At 51.9% G+C, this 24,991-nt stretch overlaps 2 protein-coding genes across 2 annotated transcripts; one reads left to right on the forward strand and one right to left on the reverse strand.

Annotated features, from left to right (window-relative positions):
- The first annotated feature begins 5,064 nt into the window (after positions 1-5,064).
- SMAC4_03479 (uncharacterized protein) lies at positions 5,065-9,255 on the forward strand. The gene is made up of 5 exons (XM_024655469.2): positions 5,065-5,591; positions 5,650-5,745; positions 6,041-7,249; positions 7,300-8,204; positions 8,284-9,255. Exons 1-5 carry the CDS (start codon positions 5,461-5,463, stop codon positions 8,703-8,705), a joined length of 2,763 nt encoding a protein of 920 aa, XP_024511353.2. The 5' UTR covers positions 5,065-5,460; the 3' UTR covers positions 8,706-9,255.
- A 5,465-nt stretch (positions 9,256-14,720) lies between these two features.
- Positions 14,721-16,246, reverse strand: SMAC4_03478 (uncharacterized protein). The gene has a single exon (XM_003353113.2). The coding sequence runs from the start codon at positions 16,014-16,016 to the stop codon at positions 14,844-14,846; it is 1,173 nt and encodes a 390-aa protein (XP_003353161.1). The 5' UTR covers positions 16,017-16,246; the 3' UTR covers positions 14,721-14,843.
- Between the last annotated feature and the right edge of the window lie 8,745 nt (positions 16,247-24,991).

Raw genomic sequence — 24,991 nt, forward strand, 5'->3', positions numbered from 1 at the left:
GCCAGGAACCAGAGAGATGAGGTAGATGTTTAGTGAGCGAGTGTTGTCACTGACGCTGAGGTTCACTTAGGCGGGTTTATCAACTCATAGCCTTTTGTTCACTCATTTGCTCTTGAGGTGACTTTTTTCATTTTTGCAAATGAGCCTCACTCGACTGACCCGTATTCATCGTCCAACGGTTCCCTACGCGTGCAGTGACCTGTGCTATGCGAGCATATACAGCACTGTGCTTGCAGAAGACAGTGCGTGTAACATGTACTTAACATGTACTAGAGACAGACTTTCTCTCACGATGATCCATGTCCAGAGTTCAAGACGACTAAACTCATGGATCCTCAACATCCGAGGCTGTGGGTAGCGGCTGGATAGTATTCTATCCCAGGATTTGAATACCCAGCTGTGAGGGAAGGTTTGGCTTTCATAGCGGGTGGATCACCTGTCAAAAGGTTCAAAATGCCCATCTTGGCACTCCATCCTATAAGTTGGCTGTACTGGGAAGCTGATGGACAAAAGAAAGGTATACTCACATGCCGTCGAGGCCTTGAGCATGCCGGCTGACTGTTGTGTAACGCTTTCTGGGAATCCTGAGTTCATTGCAGAAAATATGGCATAATCGACGATGAGTCTCAAGTCGGCTGTCTGTCTGAAAAGACCATATATGACATGGTTTATCGACGGGAGTCAGAACGGAGATGGCCTTGAAACATGGCTGAATGTCAAGCCGGGTGGGTTCCGATTCGACCAAAGGCAGCGGAAGCGCTCTTTGGCGACCAAGCTGAATGTTAAACACGGATGTAAACCGCGATGTATGCTCTCCGACGCCGGGTGAACTATGCCGAGAGAAAGTGCTGGTTCATAGTGTGTTCCCGGTGGCGGCGCGAACGAGTATCGTCCAAGCTGAACTTGGTATCGAAATGGAAAGAAAGCCGCTAAAGTGGCATCCACAAACGAGGTGAGTAACACTGAATCCCAGACCCAATGCCTCTGATTAGTAGCGCGTGTAGATACTGCTGCAAAAAGGACACGGGAACATCAGGCGTGATGTGTTTGGCCATGTCGTAGTGGTGTGTGTGGTGGTTGTAATATGTAATGCTCGTGGCAGGCTGTTTGGGTGTTGATACTACCATCCCTTCTATCCATCCATGTTGCCAGTCGAGGTGTCGAGTGTGGTGGGGCACTAAGTAGACTTTGGAAGTGTCTGCACCCGCCAGAACGACAGGTAGGAGTGTCAGGACCGGATCGAAGACTGAGGGCAACTGGCAAGAGACACTGCAGCGGAAATACGGCGCCTGATGTTCCGAACCGCAAATGGGAGAGCTGCAAGCAGGAGATGACTGACACCAGCCAGCCAGAGGAGGATGGGCGGTGAGGATGACGGATGCCGGTCGAGTGGAGAAGTAGGTGAGAAAAGGACATTGCTCGCAAGTCGCAGTTATTCCGTGGTCCATACGGGTGTTGAAGAGGCTTGTGCTGGTTGAATGGAATCAAACCCAGACTGCTCTCAGCTGCTCTAGCCGATCTGGGTGCAAGTTGAAGCTTTGGACTTGATTGCCTCGACTCGCTTCCAAGTTTATGGAAGAAACCAAAGCAAAAGAATTGGAAGGACGGATTGGAAGTGGAAGTGGTCGGGAGGTTCCGAGTATTCCAGTGTAAAAAGGGTTGCTTCTCCGCATGGGTCTCCAGAAAAACGATCAAGCCTCTTCCCCGCTGTCAAGGATTTGGCCAGGGGAATCTGGGGTCACCACGGCAGGCGCACTCCATCTTCCCCAGATCTCCAAATAGGAGATTTTGGCGAAAAAAACATCTCCACACGCGCGGGCGCCACTTCCGCAAAGCATCGAGATTTGGAGTGCTCCTTCTCTGTTTTCTCCGCGCGTATAACTGCGATAGATTGGGCAATATCGCAATGTTGTCCGACGCTGTGGACCTCGTAATACCTAGACTGGAAGTCAAGGAAGAGGCGGGAACAGAATTGCGCAGCGGCATGATGAGGGCTCTGTCGGTTGAATCCGAGACTGTGTGGGTTGGTCAAAGGAAGGTCAAAATCACATTCAAGAAAATGGCACAGACGGTTTCCTCGGCTCCTCGTCCCTTGCGCTAGCCCGATTGGGTTTAGCCATTTCCCCGCTTTCTCGAAGAACTGCATGCGTCAAGGCGTTACATTGCTCTTCCTTTCTTCGTTGACTTTGGCAACGGAATATCAGACATTGCCAATCAGACATCGCCAGGCCGACACAGCCCGCGCAACGTTTCTCGATGACGAGCGGAAAATGCAGCTGGGATGTTTTTGTTCGGTCGGCAAGGCAAGGAACGGAGCGGCTCGAGTACGATCAGGGGAACAGGGGTAGTCGTCAAGGCGGGCTGGTGGTTGGTTCTCGGACCAGTCGAAGCACCTATAAACCACTTGACTATAGTGATGAGATGAAGACAATGAAACTTGAATCGTCTTCTTCTCGGACACAAACTTGGGTGCCGCAGCATCATATTTTCCAAGCCATTGCCTCGACAATGGCGTCAAATATCGAAAGACAGAGCGCGGTGAGCCCAAGGCCCGTGCGTCCACGCGGGGGAAAGCACATGCAAGTGGAAGTCGGACCTCCATCTTTCGAGTGGAGAGTGACGTCTCGGAGCTGGAGAGATGCCACTCCACTCCAAACGTCGTGGATGCGAACATGTCAACGTCAGGGAGAAGAAAATGTCCGGGTCCGGGCTTGTTTTCGGATTGATCGAAACCCACGTTGCCAGTCTTTCTTAGATTCCAGTTATCGGGCTGCTTGCCTTGTGCTGACGGAAGGGAGAGCTCTCGTCCATTTCGCCGAGGCACTTGTCGGCCGCAACGGTCACTCCAGCAGACACCTGCCCTTGTGAAATGAGTCCTGAACCCCAACTTTTACGACGGCCCGGATTGAGCAACAAGGGCCGTCGATAGCGTGCCAAAACCATGTGCCTTCATGGCTGGGGATTGGCTCCTTCCAGGTTCCCCCACCCCCACATTTTGCACCTGCGGTGCCACTTTCTTGTGTCGGGCGCCATCTGGAGTGCTGGGGGTTGACCCCTCGCTCGTCGTTCGGCAGGCTGGCAGGCGTCTGGCCCCTCCTTCTCGCTTCTCTCGGTCGTTTTCCCCATTTTCCCATGCGGAGATGCAGCCTTGGTTCCGCCAGGAAGTCGGCTTGTCGCCGGTGTTAGTACTGTATCTTACCACCTGCAATAAAGTGAGACTACCGTGAGGATGGCCCGATACTGACACTAGCACCATCTACCGACAAGCCAGGGGCTGAGGTACCCGTCGGAGAAACGATGCGGGGGATTTATTGGAGGCCAGGCAAGCACCAAGCTCTGAGAAAGGAGGAGGGCAGGGAGGAGCTCCCGCCAGTTGCAAGCGGCATGCCCTGCCTGGCCGCACATGGATTTTCGGGTTGAGGTTGGCATCATGTAATCCGTCACCTCATGCTGTTTTCAGCCGTCCGCCCGTGGGTCTTTGCCATGTTTTCCACTTCCTGGGTTGGAAGCTCCTCCTAATCGGGAAGTTTTGCACGCTCTTTCCTCAGTACAGCAGATGGGGGAATGATGCTGTGTGCTCGTCAACAGTGTTTCATCTTTTTGTCAAACCGTGCATCTTTTCTCGTCTGTCTCCATCCAAATACGATTCTCTCCTTCCCGGCTGCCCAATCTGAGGAAACTTTGAAACTTGGAGATACGACCTCAAGTCCCTCTCTCCGTCTCTCTCTCCCGTCTCGCCCATACTTCACCCGGCGCACCGCCAGTTGGCGACGCATCATAACGGGACGCTGAGGACTTCAAGTTGGCTTTGTTCGCTTGCAAACTCGGTCGCAGTGCTGCAAACACCCAGGTGGTCTTCCTCCCCTTTCCCCACACTCGAATGGACGAGCCTGCTTAACAGCACCCCGGCAACCATTTCCCCGGGCAACACAGCACCTGACGATCTTCTTCTCCATTTTCTGCAGTCTAAAGTCCGGGTACCTCCAACCTGTACCTTTCAACAACCTCTTCCAAGTTGTGCATCATTACGCGACCTCCAACGGTCTACCGGACATTGACATTGCTTCAGGGACAACCAACAAGGAGAAACTGTTCCAGTCTGTCCAGAGCCCAGTCTCCGTTCCTGTTCCAACAATCGCGACTTTTACGCCCGGGCATCACTCCGGCGTGGTGGCTGATCCATTGATATCGTTCAAAGAATACCTACCGACTCGACCCAGTGGCTGGGTCTACATTTCAAGCATTACTGTACGTCGCTCTGCCGGGGTGACAAAGCAAACCAAGTCGGGCAACACAATAACGGTCATCATTCTTCAGTATCCCCCATTCCCCTCTTTCTCCTCATTTCTCCTTCCCAGCATTGGCATTCTGCGCCCTCTGTCTATCCGCGCTAAAGGTCCTCGAGATCTTCTTTACAACCAAGACATCGTCCGAATATCAAACAAGTATTATTATTGTACGTACTATCCCCCATTCCTAGAAACTCTACCCCCCTGTCGTCCATCATCGAGACGGATGATTGGCGCTTACTCCGCTTTTGGGTGACGGGATGAAGCGCGGAGAGGACTGAAGTCAGCTTCGATCCCTCGGGTCGTCCCTCGTTTCCTCCACATCGCTCCATCTTTCCACCCATCTTTCCCCAGCATTCTCCGTCCGCTCGAGTGTCGTTTCTCCTCATCTCGACGACGACTCCTCACGCCCCCGACAGCCAGCCACTGCCAGTCGTATTACCTTTGTGAATTGACACAGCATACAGCTGGATCTTACCCATCACCCCGCTCGCGAACAAGGGCTCACAGACATTCTCACGTGCTTTAGGTTGTGTCATTGGCGGTCATCCAACTGGTCTCCCGCTGGTTCTCCCCGCCCTCGTCTTGCTCGACCTCTTTTCGGCCCTGGTGCTTCTACAACGTGCCATAGCCGCACCACATCTCGGCCTTTTCTCCATTCGCACCCTTTGACGCAGGCTGCAGTTGGCCAAGCGAGTGTAAAGGGCCATTTATAGGTTACAGAAAGTGGGTTGAGGAAAGACATCACAACCGAAACTGGCAATTCCCACAACGGCGTGGGGTAAACAGTCTCCAACAAGGAAGACTGGTGATCAGCAAGGTTGGGTAGGGTGCTACCAGGGCAGTTCGTCGCCTGAGCCTCGAACTTCGTTCATCCATCTACTGCCGGGCCGCACCGGGAAAAGAAGAAAGGTCGTCTCTGGCATTATTGCCTTGTGCTACTCCGCAGTCTCATCCTGTCATCCATCCCGCGCAAACATACGCTGCCCAACCCACATCGACGGTGCCACTTCAACTTCCACCACCCAATCTCAACTACTCTAGCCTCCAGTTCCCATTTGCACCTTTCCCTACCCCTCTCGAGACCCCAAAACGGCCTGCGTCCCTACCTTTCATGATCAAGTAGTACCCATTCCGACCCCAAGTACACGAGGCAAACAACCCTGGCATCATGATGTCCCAACAATCCGTTGCCGTTGAGGCCGTTGGTTCCCTCCCGGGAAATAATACACATGACGGCGGAGAAGCCCGCCCTCAGAAGCCCAAGAACCTACCGTGCAAGTTCTGTGCGAAGCGATTCAGGTGAGTGATCCTGAAAATCATCTCTGACCTCCATCCGATACTGATGTAGCTCTAAAAGGCGCGTCGAGCATGTTCAGAGACACGAAAGAACTCATACCAAAGAGAAGCCTTTCGAGTGTGAGTGGGAGGGATGTGGAAAGAGATTCGGACGACGGTAAGTTGCGTGCTTCCATCTCAGCATCTCCGCATTTTCTGTGTGCGCATTTGACGGCATAAGCGCACCGAACCAGTCACTCATTTCCCGCCTTTAATGGATCCCCAACTTCCTTTGCTCCCTCTGCCCCAACGACTTGGAACCCCTCTCCCTCGGTCTAGCTTTGTTTGGCTTGAAACAAAGGATAGGACATAATTTGCGGTTGTTCACTCTGCACCATCATATAAGACCCCTGGGATATTTACAAGTACTTTCATCGCGTTGCCCTGCCTACATCTGCTTACATGGACATCAGGGATCTTCTCGTCCGTCACGAGAAGCTTTGCCACCTCAACGACGGTGCCAACGGCAACAACAACGCCAGCAGCAGCAACAACAACAACAACAACAATGCGAACCACAAAGATGGCAACAAAAGGCGCAAAACATCTTTATCGAGTGTCGTGTCTCCCCCTCCACTGGAGAATCATACCGATATACAAATGAAACACACCCAGCCCCGGCCAGTAACGCATCCCCAGTACCCAAACGGCGGTATGCAGCCTTCCATGCCCACGTCCATGCCATCTGACTCTCGGCTTCTATCGAGAGGTCCGGCATGTAATCTTGATCTTCTTTCCGACGCGGCGACGCACCTGGCTTCCGGTGGTGAGGTCAATAACCTTCAGCACATGCAACCGACCATGATGCAAGGGCTCTCGCAACAGCAAGGTGACCTTCCTCCGGCCAAGTCTTACCAGGACTCTATGGCTTTCGCAAACCATAATCCAAAGCAGGAACCTGGTGTCATGAATGGGGGATATTCTACGCAACCTCCAGGCTCCGAGTTTGACCCCTTTTTAATGGAGGACTATGCGTCATCGCACGCTTTTCCTCCGTTCTTCGACGGGGACCAATCGTTTAGTATGTGGTCTCGCCCTGGACTCGAGAACGGATTACGGGGCGGTCCCTCGAAGCCCAACTCAACATTTCCGTCGAGGTTTCCGTCGGTACAGCCTGAGCTTCGAGATGGCCCAGACGGGAGTGCCGCGATGAAAGCAGCAAACTTCACGATTTTGGCAAGAGACCATTCCCTGATGAAAGCCAAACTCGATGAATTTTCTTCGGTTCTCCCCAGCAACTTTGTATTTCCTTCGCCCCACACTTTGCAGAGGTTCTTGGAAGGCTTTTTTACTGGCTTCCATGATCATCTACCCTTCATTCACCTCCCGACTTTTTCACCTGTGGAGGCTTCCCCTGAATTGTTGCTGGCCATCGCTTCCGTAGGTGCGCAGTACCGCTTCGAGCGACCGAGAGGCCATGCGCTCTGGTATGCCGCCAAAGCTGTTGCCTTGGAACAGATCCGACGCCGAAATAATTACGAAGTGCAGGGCCTTCTACCGCCTTCGGGGCAATATAGCCCCCGAACCTCAGCCAAACCGTCACCGAGCTCTGGATTTCGACACTCATATCCTTCTGTTCATCGAGACCGCCCGGTCACTCAAGACACTCACCGGGAACTTTAGTAAGCGCCGCGTTTTCAATGTGCGTTGCATAAATATTAACCTCTACTAGTTCCCCGAATACGCCCCAGTCACGCCTCGAGACGATTCAAGCGATCCTTCTCCTTTTTGCTATAGGTTTGTGGGGGGCCAAGGCCATCCTACACGAGGCACTGTCCCTGCAAAGTCAACTTGCGTTCCTGGTCAGGGAAGAAGGTCTCCAAGGCGAGCCCAACCAAGCGCCTGACTGGGAGAGTTGGGTACACGCCGAGTCAGCAACTCGAACGAAGCTGATAGCATACTGCTTCTTCAACCTCTGCAGTGTTGCGTACAATACGGTCCCCCTGCTCCTTACATCTGAGATACAGCTCTATCTGCCCAACGCCACTCGTTTGTGGAGAGCAGGAGATTCGATCCAGTGGCAAGAAGCGCGGCAAACCTCTCCCAACACCGATGTTCCTTTGTCAATTGCGTTTTCGCGGTTGTTCAATCGTGGGATCCAGGGCCCGCCCCCTCAGGTCACATCCTTGGGCAACTACGTTCTCATTCATGCTATCCTCCAGCACATCTTTGTGCTCAAGCAGGCGACGTACGCAACATCCCTTGGAACGCAGAGAGCGCTAAGGGGACAGGATAATGAGGATATTGGTCAAGCTCTTAGAGTGTGGTATCACAGTGTTGAGCAGCAGCGACACGTAGAGGGGGTTGATACATGGGATTCTGTCGACTCCAATTCTCTGGCCTTGCACAGGGTGGCGTTCATCAAGCTGAACACGGACCTGAATGCCAGTCGCTATCTGGAAATGCGTGATTACAACGCTGCTGGGAGGGCATATGCGGACGCACCTCTCCTTATGCGTGGTATGCTGCTCAATCGCGCAGTGTATCAAGCTATTCAGGCGCTTAGCCCATTGGTCAAGATGGGCGTCAACTACGTAGCGAGGACCAAGTCGCCAGAATGGGGTGTACAGCATTCAAGTAAGTTTTTCCTTTTCTTTTGATCATCCCTGTCCCCGACATTCAAGGAGCCCAAACTAACCCAAACTTGTTCCCGCAGTGTGCAACAATGAATGCGCCGTCGTGATCTCCAAATGGCTTCTGACCCTTGCCTCGATCGGCCCAACTGACACGCCGATAACGGTCGATGAGAACCAGCTCCTCGAAGCTCTACGGCGCATGTTAGACGAGACCGAGTTCGCCGTTCCCATTGACCCGGCCATCGGCGGAGGGACACAACAAAACCACAATCACCAGCAGAGGTCGGCTGACGGGTTAGCTACCGACCCCATCAACCTTCGCCAGCTCGCAGCGGCAGTGGTCAGGTTATGGGCTGAGACATTCAAGGGGAGTCATCTCTTTGAGTTTGTGGATATGATGGGTTCTGCGCTGGAGTCATACGCATATCATATTGAGAATCCGAGGATTAGGACGCCGTTGGCGATGGCGAGGATGGACGCCAACCATCAGATGCAGATGTAGGGAGGCACATGATGAATAGGGAAGGGGATTCTGGGTATGATATGGATGGGTGAATCATCGGAAGAAAAGCATAGTGTCCATACGAGTGAAATGCCATCGGAGTACCCGCCGGCTCGTACGGACATTTCGAAGATGTGGAATTTTGGAGAGAAATTGGGTAAATAGTTAGGAAACAAAAAATATCATTATACGGGCTCACTCAGCAGGGCGGCCGATTTCTTGATCTAGTAGTCGACGTGTTGAAGAATCGCAAGCAGATCTGAGAGACATTGAAGTTGGAGCTGGGAATGATATCTTACAGGGCTTGATCGGATCTTATCAGTCGATATGATAACGCATCAGCACGGACCGTATTTGTAGTAGCGGACATTTGGTCCGGGTTTGAGCGCAATTAATGGACCTTCTCTCAACTTTGCTCCTTCAACCCAGACGCGATGGCTCATTTACCTCTCTAGAAGAGGTCATGCTGCATTGCTACCCCGTCTACCTTGCCAAACGACCCTTCTTCACTCAAGTATTATGATTCAAAAGTCGACTTTGGTCGTCGAAAAAGTCTTCTGTTCTGCCTTGTATTTGAGCAGGGCAGAGTCCCGTTGTCAATGTCCCAATCATCGCCCGCATCATTTGCATAGCATCTACCGATGGTGGTACACCACAGCGATGGGCTGGCACCAAGCCTACCTAACCCAGCCTCTTGCTTGGCCAATCAGCGTCCGGCCGCGGAAGCCATGCATCAAGGTCATAGTCTCTCTGGCTTTCAGCATCTCATCGACAATTTTTTTTTTTTTTAAAAAAAAACCAAAAAAACCCAGGGAAGCGCCATACTCATTGATCGAGGGGTGTGGATAGAGGCAAGTGACAGCCTGGTGATGAGCCTGACAACGAGCCTTGAGAACCCGGGTGAAGCTATCGACAAGCGCATGGAGACAAATCCCCGACCTGTCGGGAGCTACCTACATACCCACATTTGCAAGGTTATTGGGAAGCTATTGTGCCGGCGTCGGCTTGACGACGACATATGCGGGCGGGAAAATCCAAGCTTTGGTCCCGTCACCATCAATCAATCCATGTTCCGCTGAAAGAGACGGGAGAAGTGGGATGCAAGTTTGTTTGCCTTGCTCTCAACTCCTTCAGCACTACTATAAATTTGTGGTGTGGTAGCAATAGCAACATCAATACATAGAAGCAACAGCGGCACATTTCAAGGTAGCAACAGCACAGTTGAGGGCTTCCATCCCGCTTGACAGGGCGGGCACTCAGCACTCATCTAACAATCTTGAACAGCCATCGTCGTCATGTCATTCAGCTAGCGTAGCGCGGCGCCCTGCAGGTGTGATTGCAGGAGGGTCCGTATAAAAACCCGGGGTTTGTGGTTGGAACCTCAAAGATTCAAGACCCAGAGCGGTTCCCCGATCCCCAGAAGGAACAACGACAAAGTTGCTCAGCCCCCAACCACTCTTAAGATTATCAAAGCGGCTGCTGGGCGCACACCTACGCCGCAGTCGCACGCATTCACGAGTAGAACGACTAGAACGAGCACACATGCGGATGTGGATGCGGATGCAAGATTTGATGGGAAATGGGAGTTTGGGGAAATTGGGAAGTTGGGAAATGACAGCGTCGTAACGGGTACAACGAAAATATACGGGGAAGGATCGACGACGACACGTTCACTGAATGGAATCATTACTGAGTGGAGGTCACTCACTGGAGGTTTACCTGTTTACCTAGCAGCAAAAGGATGCCCCAAAAAAAAAGCGGCTGACGTGGGGCTGGCTGTCTTACCGTACCCACCAGATTACCACGGCGAGTACGGTCTAGTCTATATGGTGCTCTTTGGTTGTCCTGACAACGCATAAGAACTGATGGCTTGGATTACAGTCACTGACTCACTGACCCCTTATAGGGCGTTAAGATTTCAAGGTACGGCGACTGTATACGAATAGTGGGTATCAGAATAGTCGGATCAAAGCTTCCATTTCCATGGAATATACCATGCCCACGGCGGGGGTACAATCATGGACGGACGGACACTGAGCCGCAAGATGGCATTGCCGCTGGGTACAACAAGGTACAATTACATAAATACCTCGGAGGCTCCAAAGGGGGGCGTGTGTATTGTACAATCATGGCAATGACCAAGCTTGTCCAGTGCCAGTCGGGAAATTGCCAATTCTCAGCCTCGTCGTCCCCTAGCCATCTATGGTATCCATCGATTATGATGATCGAACCAATACTGAAAGACTCGCCCGTTTGTAACTGACAATTGTGTTATTGACGGGTTGACGGGTCACCAACCGAACGGGTGCCTACACATGACAAAAAATGAAGCAAACGAGTGTGAGCAAGCAGCAAGCAGCATACGACGATTTGATGGTGACAACCAACAACTACCAGCTTTCCATGGGAACTTGGCGGTAGTGCGCTAGGAAAGTGCACTTTTTTGCAGTATGGGAGTGGTGATATCGCAGCGTGGCTTGGTCAAGATGAATGAATGGCTGGTCGGGTGTCATCCGTTCGTTTGTTCATTCGGTCGGTTGGTCGGCAACTAATCAGATGATCGAGGAACAATCACAAGTTCGACAGGCCACTGTAGTTGACGTGAAAACACTCCATTGGCAGATGGTCCCAACGACATCAAGGATTTACTATCACTAATATGGTACTTCCAACTCACTTTACAGTACTCATGAGGATTTCCAGGAGGTTGGTAAAGGCAACCAACTTCTAACCTACACTAAACCCAACAACGCCCACCCGGCTGGCTGGTAAATTCGCAGCCGCCAGGTAGGCGGTTGGTTGGGTTAGTGTTGAAGGCTGGAGCTGGGCCTCTGCCTCTGGACCTCATCTGCGGCCGATGGGCGACCAACTCACCGACGACGAAACTCTCCAACCTCCCGTTCCGAGTAAATAGATTGGTTTATCCAGAAGGTTGGAAGGAATTCGATATGCACGATCCTGCGCAGGTAGGTACCTACCAACAATAACCAAACGTGCAACCTCATGAAGACAGTCGAATTCTAGTCGCGGGATTGGGTGATTCGAGATCCAACGGAACTCGACAACAAGCCCGGTGCATAAGCAATTTGCAACCTTAGGAAATGCACACCATGATATGCAGTCCAGGGCGGACCTAGACTATACCCCGGACTCACCGTTCAACATACAACACTACATAGTGGACCGCGAAAGCCCATGGCCAATTTCGCAATGCCACCTCCTAACGGGGAACCTTGACGGCTAATGGGGTCCCAAGTCCCAAGTCCCAACGGCCTAGCCCCGCGAAAGACCGGGGAAGGACGGAGCCGGGGGGGAAACGGGGATCGCCCCGGGGTTAAGCTAATGCGCCTCAAAAGCCAAGAATCCAAGAATCTAAGAATCCAAAGACCCCGGCTTGGCCGACCGAACAAGAACCCCGGGCCATAATTAGCATACTCAGCACGGTCTGGGCATTTGGAAGCCCCGGACTAACCGGCACCGCATCGACTATCGTGAGACTAGACCGCCGACCGCTGACTGCCGACCGAGGCATCGCATCGGGGAGTGCGACGGAGAGCGGGGGTAGCCGCCCCGCGTCGGGCTCGGCGAGAGCGGGGACCTCCTACATAGCGGCTTCGGGTCGCGATAAGGACTTTAGTGGGCTCCCTCTCTCTAGTCTCCGCGCTCCGCCTCAATCGAACTTTTGCCAAGACAATCCTCGAATTACAGTAGTGGACTGTTCCAAAGAGCACCGTGATTCGAGATTCCAGATTCGCATTTAATGTTCGTGATGGGGAGATGAACGCGTGTTCATCCCTTTTCCGCGGAACTGTGTACGCGAATCCAGTTCGGATGATCGTGATCAGTCATCAACTAACGGTCATGAGATTCCGCCTGCTTGGCGCAATGGCTTGGTGTGGCTGTGGCTAATATGAAATTGTGCCCTTGGGTGGGAAAGTTCGGAGTCGGAAGAAGCGGGAGATGAAAGTCTGTCTGTCGAAAATGTTGAAATAGCATGTATCATGAGTCACGATGATATGAAGAGATAAACAGATAAACAAATGAACAGGATGAACAAAGTTGAACAACATCGTTGTCAGTCAGCCCACTGGGATGCCTAGATACCGTACGGTAACGGGATGCACCTGCTTTGCCTGCGCATGTCGAATGTGCATATTGTTTTTAAATGACAGCACGTGGGCTTTGGACAGCTTAGATGCCCGTCGGATGCGGGTAGGGCTGGCTGCTAGGTGGAAAAGTTGATGTTATTTTAATGGGGATGATACATGGGCCAGTCTGACATCGGGAAATTAGGCTTACTATCTGAGATACGGTAACAGAGTAGTAGGTATGATATGACATGACATGATACGGTCATAGGGCGATATAGTCGGCAGATAAAAATCACTTTGGATGAGTTATGGCGTCTTTTCCGATATTCTCTTGTCATGCACATTGGAATATGACACGCGGTCGCCCGCCAGTATGAATAAAAGTGAATTTTGATCGTCTCAATCATCGTCAGAATCCTACGGGAAAGAAGACTTGCAACCTAAAATGGACATCTGCCTAGAAAGCATCGTCAATGATTCAATTCTCTGGTGTAGTGTAGTGCAGACAGCGTCGAGACTGCCTCACGGTCATCACGACGAATAGATAGTTATCACCGGATAGGTATCATTAGCCTGAACATTTCAAATCACGAACCAACGACCGACGAACGCAATGTATCTCGTCCCGTCCCATCCACGTGCTGACATCACCGACTCCCCGACTCCCCGACTCCCCGTGAATTCCTACTACGTATGTATATCGGTACCTGGAAGTAATTGATGGAAGTATCTCCGTACCTGACCTCGAGTCTCGACGATCTCAGTTCCATCCAAATGCGTGTTCCAAACGAAAGGGAACGGATGCACATTCCGCATTTAGCGTAGCATTCCCTTTCCACAAATTCCACAGATTCCACACATTGAGTCCCACTGACATCCCTTTTTCGTGCATATCAAAATTCCCAAAAAAAACCAAAAAAAAAATATGTCAGCAATTTACCCCACACACAAAGAGTTCAGGTTCCCGGCGGCCGGCCGTCTTCATCCGAACTTTTTCGACTTTTTCGACTTTTTCGGCTTTCTTTTCCCCGCTCCGCAGTCCGCACTTTCCGTCCCAGACTCCAGATCCCCCAACATTTGCTGCTGCAGTTGCTCCTGCATGTTCCTTCCTTGTTCTGCTCAGGAACCCAATTCCCAACTCCCAACTCCCCCGGAAAGGCTCCATTTAACACGAGGGCTCCACTCCTTCTATGGAGCTTTCGTAAGACTGGATCGGACGGCATGGATTGGCCAAAACCGTGACCACAGTTATCAAGGACGTCCCTTGTCTTGACACGAAAACCGCATTGTCGAGGACACGCTCTCAGCCACGTGTTGAGAAAAAAAGTTGCGCCGAGGTGTTGAAGGCATTGGCGCATTGCGAGCTCGATAGTGGTAAATCTGTTGGTACCTACCCAGCCAAGCAGTCACATGAGTGTAGAGCATATTGAGAAGAAAGAGTCAATGAGGTGATTGCTTGAATCATCACCTTGCTGCCCTTTTTCAAGGAGCACAAGAGTGATTTGTTATTCCATTTGTTTGGTGTTATGTAGTAAAAATGATCCGGCAGTTTCTTGATGCCGGAAGACGACCCATTGATCCCTTCCTTTCATAGTCCGCATCATCAATCACACAATATTCCCATTCATATAACCCATCCCACCCATATCCCGATAATGCCCATCCTTCAACCCGTTTGTTTCCCATCATTAGTAGGAGAGAGATGACAGTAGTATAAAAAACAAAAACAAGACGATACAACCACACCATCGCTGTATGAAAATGCTGTGATGATGATGATAATGATGATGATGATGATGACAATGATGCTGATGTTGAAACTTCGCCAGCCGCCAGTGAACACCTCGCTTTTTGGTGTGAAAACAGGTCTCTAAAGCAGACAAACGACAAGACCCGACCCCATTGCCTCCCAAAAAAAATGTGATAAAACGCCGGTATGAATGCAGTCAATGCATTTCAATGCAATGCATAGTAGTGGTGATGAGAGTGATGAGACAGAAAACCAAAAAAGCAAAAAAAAAATCACGACCTAGGTCGATAGGTCAAATTACCTGACCGGAATACCATTCCGATCAACGTTAGCGCCAAAAACGCGTCCAAGCATGCCGCGCATGCGCTTCACCCTGCTGCCATCATCCATGTCCTCAGAAGTCATCTCGTAGGGGAGACCACCGCGTTTGTTGCCGGCGGCGCCGCGCGTGCTGCTGAAGTACACAGCCGCGGCATCCTTCTCCGGTACGCAAGGCGGGATAGCAGCAGATTGGTAGTAGTCGTCGCCGTTGATGGCGACGTAAGAGTGAGGAAGGTCCAGTTCGCTGTCGGGAGTCGTCGAGCGGCTGCCGCTGGTGGAGCTGGTGTAGGAAGATGCGGAGCTGGAAAGACCAGGTGGCGAGGTGTCGCGAGAGGCGTAACCGCCGCGCGAGCGGGAGCTGCCACGGGATGAGGGAGGAGAGATGTAAGTAGGCTGAGACTGTTGGTGCTGCTGAACGTGCTGGGCAGCGGCGGCGGCGGCGGCAACCTGGACCCAGGCCTCCTCCTCCAACTGGCGCTGGCGCTTCTCAGCCTTCTCGCGCATGCGACGGGCGTGGCGGACCTCGATGTCACGGCGAATTGGGGCCAGGAAGTAGTCCAACTCGCGGTAGAGATCCTCCTCGGTGATGCGCAATTCCCAATCCAAAAGGCAGAGGAGCTGCTTCTCCATCAGGTTGACCTCGGTGCGACTGAAGCCAAAGTTGTAGGCGGAGCTCGACATGTTGGTGTAGCTAGCCCAGTGCTTGTTCTTGGGGCTGCTGTCGTTAAGGTACTTGGCGGCCAAGATGAGGGCAGCGAGGAAAATGCGATGGGTGGTGCAGCGGAGGCCCTTGGCGTTGGGTTGAAGACGGGACTTTAGACGCCTGAGGTAGACAAGAGTCGACATGAGAGTGGGAACCTGAACGTTGGAGCTGACGACAAGCTGGCTGATGAAGGCCTCGAGGGTAGGTAGTCCGCCATCTTCACACTTGACAACCTTTGGTGGCGCGGTAGGTTGTTGTTCCCTTCCAGAAGAAGCCTCGACTGTTGGTGATGGCATCATGGTGGGATCGCATTGGATAACTTCGCTGGCGGCGGTAGCCAAGAACCTGATCATCTCCCTGTCAACCTTGCTGTAGACAAAGTTGTCGAGAGCCTTTGCATTGAGGTCAGAGAGGCTCATGCTGCTCGTTGTTGATAGTAGGCCCATCTTGATATGTGTTGTGTGTGTATGTTGATGTGAGTAAAGGCAACAACAGCAATATTAGATGACGAAATGTCAACAAGAGATGTTGTAGTAGGGAATGTCGACGAGGACGGTCACCCTGGTGATGATATAACAAGAAATGCGAAAAGGGTGTGGGACAGCCGGCCAAGTCTTACACGAGGTGAAGTTGACGTGCGGCGAAGCTCATGCGGGCGGAATGAGGCACTATGTATGAAAAAGGGAGAAAAAGTTGGGGTAGATGAGCCTAGTAAATAGTAGGGCCAGGTAGCGATGGGTCACTGCTGGAGGCTTCTGAGTGGGCTTTCTGGACCTTAGGCTTTTCCACTTTTTGCTGCGTGTCTCAGTGGCTGTTCGTCAGAAGGGGCCCGGGGGGTGACGTGCAAGAAGAGCAAGTACACGAGGCTGAGCAGGCGTTCCAGGTGGTGAAGGGTGCGAGGTGAACCTGGAAAGGACAGGTGGACAGGGGGTGTGGTACCGGCAAGGGGTTGCGTGAGCTGGTGCCGTGATTCTCAACAGTGAAAGAGTGAGGTGGCCCACTGAATCGGACGCAGTCGCAGTGGGGGGGGGGGGGGGAGGGGTGTCAAGGATGGGCCGAGGGGTGTGAGATCAGCGTGGTTCCAGGCTTGAGCGGCCCTGGCTGGAATGCTGCACAAGTCGCGATGGGTTACGGGTGTGGGTTGGCAGTGGCCGGGGGCGACTCTGGGCGCTGGAGATCCCTGTCTGGCTGGTTAGTCTTGTTAATGCAACCAATCACCCAAGACAGCCGTCTCTGAGGCAAGATTCAGGGCACTTGTGAGCGGACAACGCCGTCGGCTGTTCAGAGGTGCTGGAAATGCCTCGGAGAAAGGGAGTCCCGGCTGGCTGCGGCCGTGATGCGATGCGATGCGACTCACTTTTAGGGTTAAAAGAGTTTGATGTTGAGCTTGGGTTTGGCTTGGGTTTGGTGTCGGTGTCGGCGGTGGGCCGAAGGAGGTGGCTTGACTTTGTGATCTTCTAATCGCGAGCGGATCCGGTGAGCTGATGTTCAGCGTGCAAACACAGGACGGTCCCGGCGACGGAAGATCGGACGGAGTTGTCAGGATGACTCGGTCCGAGTCAAGTGGTAGATAAGATGGTGGAGTGTTTTGATGTTGTAAAAGTGACCAGCACTAAGTAGGTTCAGTTGGCGATGCTAAATTAGCTTTGATAGCGAGTCGTCGGAAGACACAGAAACCGGTATGTGTGCAGTATCGTCTCGTCGTGGTGAATAGGTAATTAAGTGGAAATCCTGATCCTGCAGGAGAGTTGTCTATAGGCTGTCTTTGTGGATACCGATGCGACTGAAAAGGAAAGGCAGGCGTCAACGCTTGCGGTGTTGGTGCTGGTTGGTGCTTTGGAGAGCGGTGGTGATTGTTTACTTTGTGTCTGTCGATGGCGGGACGCTGTTTGGATTAATATGTACGTCGTTTGACCGACCACCTTAAAAAGCCAGTTTATTCTGGTAGACGGGCTGCCACTGCAACGGAACAGTCGCGCGCTAATGTGGACAACAGCGCGGTTGTAGAGTCGAGTGCGGATGGTTTCTCTCTGGCAGAATTGCGTAGGAGGATACAATGTTCGAGCAGTCGCCCGGTACCACGCGTCGGCGCTGTCTGATTCGCTCTCGATGGCTCTGGATGCAGCGGTAATTCTGAGGCGAAGCGGGCCAGGGGTTTCAACGGGGTTTAACTTGTAGGGGCTCGTAGCGCGTTCGATGTTTTGGCTTCAACAATATGTCGCTTCCAGGCAGGACGACGTGGTACAGAGACGATAGGGAAGGACAGGGTATCCCCAAAATAACAAACACGTCAACTATGAGTAGTCCAATGAGGTTCTCTGAATCAGGTCAAGAGTCGAGATGTTAGCGACCTGATATGTGGGTGCGAAATGGAAGGAAGAATCATGGATGAGGATGCACCTTTATCGATGTCGTCTTATAGGTGACATGGCATCAAGGGAAGATGGTGGAATTGCATACTTTAATATACAGTGCTTCATCAAGGGAGACGAATTGACCGATATGCCCTCTCGAGGGATCCAGTCCGGCTCAAACGGATGAGGGAGAATATGTAATCAAGATATTTGTCGCAGGTAGTGCAAAGTTAACTTGCGAGTCAGAAAACGGTCGATATTGCCAGTCCTTGGTGTCACCCTTTATCATTGTTCAGCTTGTGACTCCCAATATCTGCAGCCCTTGTGGCATCAATTTGGTGTTGAAACGTTGTTTCTATGGGAGGCACGCCTTGGCCGCCCATCCCTATCTTGCGCGTTGCTTGAATGTTGAGTGTCGATCGACTCGAATTATCAACATTGGACCTGTTCAATGTCTCGCCGGTCTTGGACACTCTTGGGTCCTTGGGATCGCATCTCCGCCTTGAAGTGGAAGGTCGTCTAGTTCGGCCCATGCCCATGCCATGCCCTCGTCTCCGGGACAGTTCCATAAGATCTGGATGAGTGGTTGAGAGGTAAACAGATGTTCGGCGGACAATGGCTTTGATTGGAAGCCATGGGTACTATTGGCCGGGTCTGGAGCCCGATGTCCAGACATGAAACAGACGAGGGGTTCACGCTTTGGCCGAAAGCGGTCTACTGCCAGACTCTTTCCGATGGCCTGCCAATCTGGAGGTTAGCATGTCAGAGACCAGCCCGTGCCGGTAACCGCGACCGATGGGCGCCATCGATTGGATGTCGTTACACCTGCGATTATCGTCATTTCCAAAGCGAGGCGTTGCCAGAAGTTGATGCATGAATGTCCATCAGTTGTTTGGAGAATGGAAGAGGAAGGATCTGGAGTCAGCGTCGCCCAAACTGACAAGGTTGCAAAAACATGAGGTCAGGCAATGGTTGGGCCCGTGCTTTGCAAAGCAGGCCCTTTAGGGTTCGGGTTTGGGGTCTCGTTTAGGGTCCCGCCACCCAGACCGTCATGGACCACAGCCAATCCTGAGGATCTCCTCCTCCACTAAACAATCCCTTGTTTGGGTTTGGGACCAGGCAGGCAGTTGAAGGGGAATCTAAAAGTCTGGTTGACAACGCACTCCAACAGGTGATCATCCGACCCAATCAACAGGAGACAATCCACACCGTCGTCCATCCTTCAGCTCGCCGGCGACGGTGGCCACGTATCAAGCCATCATGCCTCTCAAGGTCATGGACCCGACCTGCCGACTCGAAATGGCCTCAACAAACTCCGGCACCTGACATAGCCGACGCCCCTCAACTTTCCTGGCCGACCAAGAGGAAGTCATGGAGTCATTCAATATCAGTGACTGTCAACCTCACATGGAATGTCATGGCCACAATGTCAAAAGCGTGCAAAGTGCAAGATATGCATCCATATCACAAAAACTAAGGTAATACCCAGGGGCTTCTTGGCGCAGAGATTCCGTCCTTTTTTTCCCCAGCTTTCACACACACTTCGGGAGGAGGTGTGCGTTCGGGCGTGTCCCGCGCTGACACTGTTCCTATCCGTGCCATCATTTCCCCTGAGAATGGAGCCCTGCACGCCATCACTACAACCATCACTGCGTCCCGATGAAACGAAACGGACAACGTCCAAACACCCATGACGGCCTGTCGTTCACTTTTAGGTTCCAAAGTCCGGTCACAATGGTTATCATCGCCTCTCTGGAGCAGGTATGGAAGCATCCTCGGTTTCTTAACACTACGGCCACGGTACCCCCGAAGAGAGGGGTAAACACTGCAAATAGCGTTCGATCTGCGCAGTAGCTCACATACGCCAATTGTCCACATGATGAAAAGAGGTCTTTCCGACTGCCGAGACTGCTGGCTTCAACGAAAGAGCGCATCAAGAGAACGAACCAAGAAGAAAGACGAGGCTGTCGTGCTGATGAGCCCCGATAGGCCGGAACCCCACGCCGAGAGTTTGAGGTTAGGCCCGCTCCGGGTGGGTCCGCCGATTTCGATAGCGCCGGTCCGCGTCCGTGGCCGACGACTTACACATCGTTTGCTGATAGGTATGAGCTGTCCTGCTATCCCAACTCACAACTGAATTTTCACTTCCCGTCCGCTGTTGCGTGCAAACGATGCGATCCTGCGCCGGCAGTGCTGGCATCTTCCATGGATAGAACAAACTGCAGCTTCCAACCGCTGGCCATCCTCGTCGCTGCAGTTTACGGTGCGCAGAGCCAGCCATGATCTTGGCAGAACCTGGTTAGGCCCGACTGCGATATGTACAAATCGCCCACGCAACGCCAGCGATGCCTCTGGGTTAGCCACGTTTGATATCTTTAATCGACGCAAATTTCAGCAGTCGGCAACCGATGATCGAATACGAAATCAACAGCAGGTCAATGGTACCCCATGCGGCAGCGGGAGGTTCCATGGTAATTCATCCACCATTCCAATCGCAGATGCCCCTGAGACTTGCATCGATGTGGCTTCACCACCCGAAATGCATATTCATAGTGGTTGTGGTGGTTGCCCCTCTACAAGTACTGTCGATTTCGGGACAGCTGGGACGCGTGGCTGAACGGAATGGACTCAAATGGGAGACGGGAACCATCAAGCACTCAACGTTGATGCATTCACACCATGGCTCATCTGCGGGCCGATAAGACGTCAAGGGCGTCCAGCACTCTGCATTGATTGCCCTAGCGTGCCTGAGTGGTGATGATTTGATGTTGTTCAGAAACTATGCAATTCTGACAGCCTCAATCGTCACTTTTGTCTTGATGTCAGGGATTCACTTACGAGGGATACCACCTAAAACAACTCAGTGGGGGAGGGGGCAACCACACAAATGTCATTCAGTTGTTGAGCGGCGGTCCTATAGCAGTCGCGGACTTACAATGATAGTGGAGGCCAGCTCCTCCTCCCCGCCAAAGCACGTCAAACCGAGCCGCAGGATGGCAAAACCGCAACAAAAAAGAATCTTCCCAGCTTCTTCCGAATATCCCGTAATAGCGGTCCACGATTTTCAAGCAATCGCACCGTCAAAAGCATCTATCCGTCGGTCAGCTTCATTTACCAATGTCGGAGGCAGAAGCCGTGTAACTACCGCCCAAGGTGGTGATTGGCCGATCCATGCCTTGAGGCGTCCTGCCTTTTCCTGCTCTTGTTAAGAAACTTGGACTCGGAGAGCCAATCATGTCCAAAAGAGGCTTGTCGCCTGTCAAGCCGCAATGACAGGCTCGCAGCAAAGAAAACTCGAAATCAAGAACGACAGGTGAGAGGGTGTGGCTGAGCTAGGTGGCTTTCGGTGGTCGCTTGGGAAGCAAAACTCCGGCGATACCTTGACTCCTTGAGAAGCTGGTAGCCGAGTGCAAGTTCTTTTGCTTCGAATACGCAAATACGGGTTGAACGCGCAATCTTTGCCTCTCGGCTCTTCAGTCCCTGAATTTTCACGAGACCCTGATTGGCGTTGATCTACATGCGGTTAAAGTCGGAAGGCGACGATCAAGCCCCATTTGATGACCGCTGATGCGTCATACGTGACGGAGGCTCAACAACACTGACTGACGATAGCCACATGTAAAATCATCAGGCTGAAAGTAAGCAACCAGAAATCTGCCCTGCCCTGGCATACACCTGATCACAACTATCTCGTAGATGCAATCGACGCATCACCACTTGTGGAGGCATTCAGCACAAAGACATGACAGCCCGGACACCAAGCACCAGATTCGGGATACACAGCCGTGAGGGTGTAGTGTAGGAGTTGAATCTCGGGGCCTCCGGGCTTGTTGCAAGTGGTTCATCATGAGCAAGTAAGATACAACGCCTTCACCAGGCTGTGATGCCAACCTCGGCGTTGCAAGACGACTTCGGAGAGGGGTGGGATGAGTTTAGTCTCTCGACAAGCCACAGATGCGAAACGAGCAAAAAGAGACAAGCTTTCTCGTCAGGACTTTCAGACCTCGATCACCAACGATCTTCAACAAGGATGACCTCCTTTCACATGCGAGCCACCCAAGGCAAATCAAAACTCTGTCCGACTCCCCAAGTGAACCGTTTGACACAAGATGGTTGCAGCAGGGGAACTAAACCAAGGAATTAAAGATTGGGTTGCTCCAGGGTTTCTCCGCGTGGCTTATAACGTGCAGCCGTGTTACCACACCGGCGCAACCACTCATCTCCCCTTCTACCAAGGTTCTCAAGGTTCTAGTCCCGAACGCGATATTTGCTTCACACCATCGCGCGAATCGCCTGAACGCGTCTGGAGTCTGGAGTCTCTCTCATCTGACGGCTGCTCCTGTCTTGAGATCATCATCGTGATGCGACATGTCAAGCCCCAAGTTCGTTGTTGCCAAGGTCTCAACGGGTGTGGTGACACTGACGTCTACTCACGAACCACTATAATCTTACGAAAGTAAAGTACCTGACCTTGGTCGGCTACCCCTTTTGTGTGCATGTGTTTTTTGTGAAACATGAGCAGCAGGAAAACTGAATTACCAAGTTGAGCTTCCGATCAAAGGCCGGGTTATGACCGAGATTCTGCTCTCATGTTCTTGCACCAGTCTGACTACGCAGATCAAACCTTTTAAACATACATTATATTACAGACCTTTGGAAGGGTTGCATTCAACAATACCGCACACGAAGCAACTCCGGGAAAAGATATGATGCCTCGAGAAACACTGATCTAATCTTGGTTTGCGGGATTAGAGACGTTACACCGGAGGAACAGGTAACACCTAATTTTACTCGAGCGACACCAGACAATCCAGCCCAACGGTGTTCAAGATCCGAACACCATAATCCAAAGCGCAAAACGAAACGCCGGACAGACCCCGATTGACTCGGCAGGCCGGGCCCCGGAGACCGCTCCACATCGGCGCTAACATGCAGGAGTGGAGCCGGCGCCGGGTGGGTCCCTTTTCTGGCTCGGATCCCGTCAGACACCGTTCCTGGCGCCGGATTAAAGATATCGGACGACATCTGGGGGCTACTGTCCAGTGCCCACAATGTCGGCCTAAATAACTGTATCAAGAGAAATATCCCAAATTATAAATGCACTGGATGCGAGTTTTCCAAATACCATGTACTCATTCAATTTAACCCGACAGTCAAGTCGGACTTAATGCTTTCGTGGGCGAACCAACCAATCACCGCTTGTCGCTTCCGCTAACAACAGCAACAAGCCAACCTACCGAAGACAACAAACGCCAGGATTTAAACGCCCATCGGTAATGACATTTTACCACAATAAGCGCTGAACAAGCAATTGCCTAGGATCCTTATCGTCCTTACCGCTCTTTACCGCGCCGCTGACGCCGCCGCTTGCTACCTACTCCAAGTAGGATGCTCGGTTCTCATAGGCGCGCGCTTCCATTGTTGCTTTTGTTTGTTTGCTTGCATTTACACTGCCATCTATGTACACTTGGCTACAGTTGAGGACTACTGTACAAAATGTACGGCGCAAAAAGTAAGGTAATTAAGAAAACCGGGTAAACTCACGGTTATGGGGTCCGTTGCGTTGCGTTGGAACATGAGGTTCGTTGGGAGTTGGGACCGGGAAGGCGGTCGTGGAACTGAATGAGGAATGAGGAATGCATGTGCAAAATGTCGATGTGGTTGGAGAACTTGAAGGATGAAGAAGGATTCTTGATATGCGGGTCTGAAAATTTGACAGGTCTAACGGTTGGGAATCCTTCTTCGACGTCCGTCGTCGAACCGAAGTTGGGAGTTCGAAGGTTGGAAGGAGAGAAGATTGGAAATGCGATTTAATCCTTGCTCGGTTTAGTTCACTGTGCAGTTGACAAGGAACTTGACAGGTTGGCGATGCCGCGATGATGATGGCGATGCACGAAATGCAGGTTTGCCTGGGAGGTTGGCGCAGGCTCGGCAAGTTGGTCCTTGGTTGTAGGGCTGAGCGTGATCTGCAACTAATTTTCACCCCGGTCTGTGAAGGAGCATGATGACAGTTGGGATTTGGCTGACCCAACAACGTGGTCGTGGGATCCTTCAAGACCAACACTTACCCCAGTCACGGTAAGGTAAGTTACCTATCATGATCTTGCGCAGACTTCAAAGGATGTTGTCGCGGACTGTAGACGTTGCAGGCGTTTATCAGAGCCGGAGTGGCGGTCGAGGTCGAATCCCGAGATGCGGTCAGGGTGCTCTAAATATGGTGTAAGCCAATTTCCTTTCTCACCATCCATCCGCCCAGGTCGACACGGGGCGGATGTCATCACCGACCGTTGGGCCGGTCTCTAGGTCTACGGTTGGAGTGGGCTAATAATCATGATCAGTAAACGATGACCGAAGCCACCAAGACCAGAAATAGCAGAGGAGGAAACCAGATGTATCCTTTGGGTGCAGTGAGTGCAGTGAGTACAGTATGGAAATGAAGAAATGGGACCGATGATGCTCAATGCATCACCGGCACCCAAACTATTCAAAGCCAACGCTTGCAGGATCATGATGTTAGGTATCGCGTCAAGCTTGCGGATGCACTGCCGGGCTCATAACGGCGTGGACACGGAAACAGAAGTCGCAATGGCTTCATACCCGGCGTATGTATCTTAAGTGTGGTACTCGTTTGACGGATGAAGTTAGCTATGGAAAATTCTCTTGGTGCTAACAGACTGGCTCTTGGTACTTTCGCTCAGTTCCATCTCTCGAGTCGGACGTTCGTCACTGCTTACTGACTTGAAGCACAGTACATGTATTAACCGACAATCAGCGACGGCAATGCCGTACGTAGCTGACCTAAAGATTCAAGATCGTCAGGTTCAGTTGAGAAGCCGCTTAGGTAAGTGAGCTTGAGTTGTGGTTGAAAGGAAGGTCTCACCAGCTCTTCAACGGCTGAGTGTTGCGTGTGTCCAAGTCCCGAAAAGGGTAAATGGTCAAGACATTTGTGCATGACTTTGGTTCACGGCACTCAACCGTTGAAATTAGATCGTGATCGAATTACACCAACATATCTCGTCCCCAGCCGGCCTACGCCGCACATTTGATTTGCAGCCTTGGATTTTTTA

This window comes from Sordaria macrospora, chromosome 7, assembly GCF_033870435.1.
Source record: "Sordaria macrospora chromosome 7, complete sequence".
NCBI classification, from domain to species: domain Eukaryota; kingdom Fungi; phylum Ascomycota; class Sordariomycetes; order Sordariales; family Sordariaceae; genus Sordaria; species Sordaria macrospora.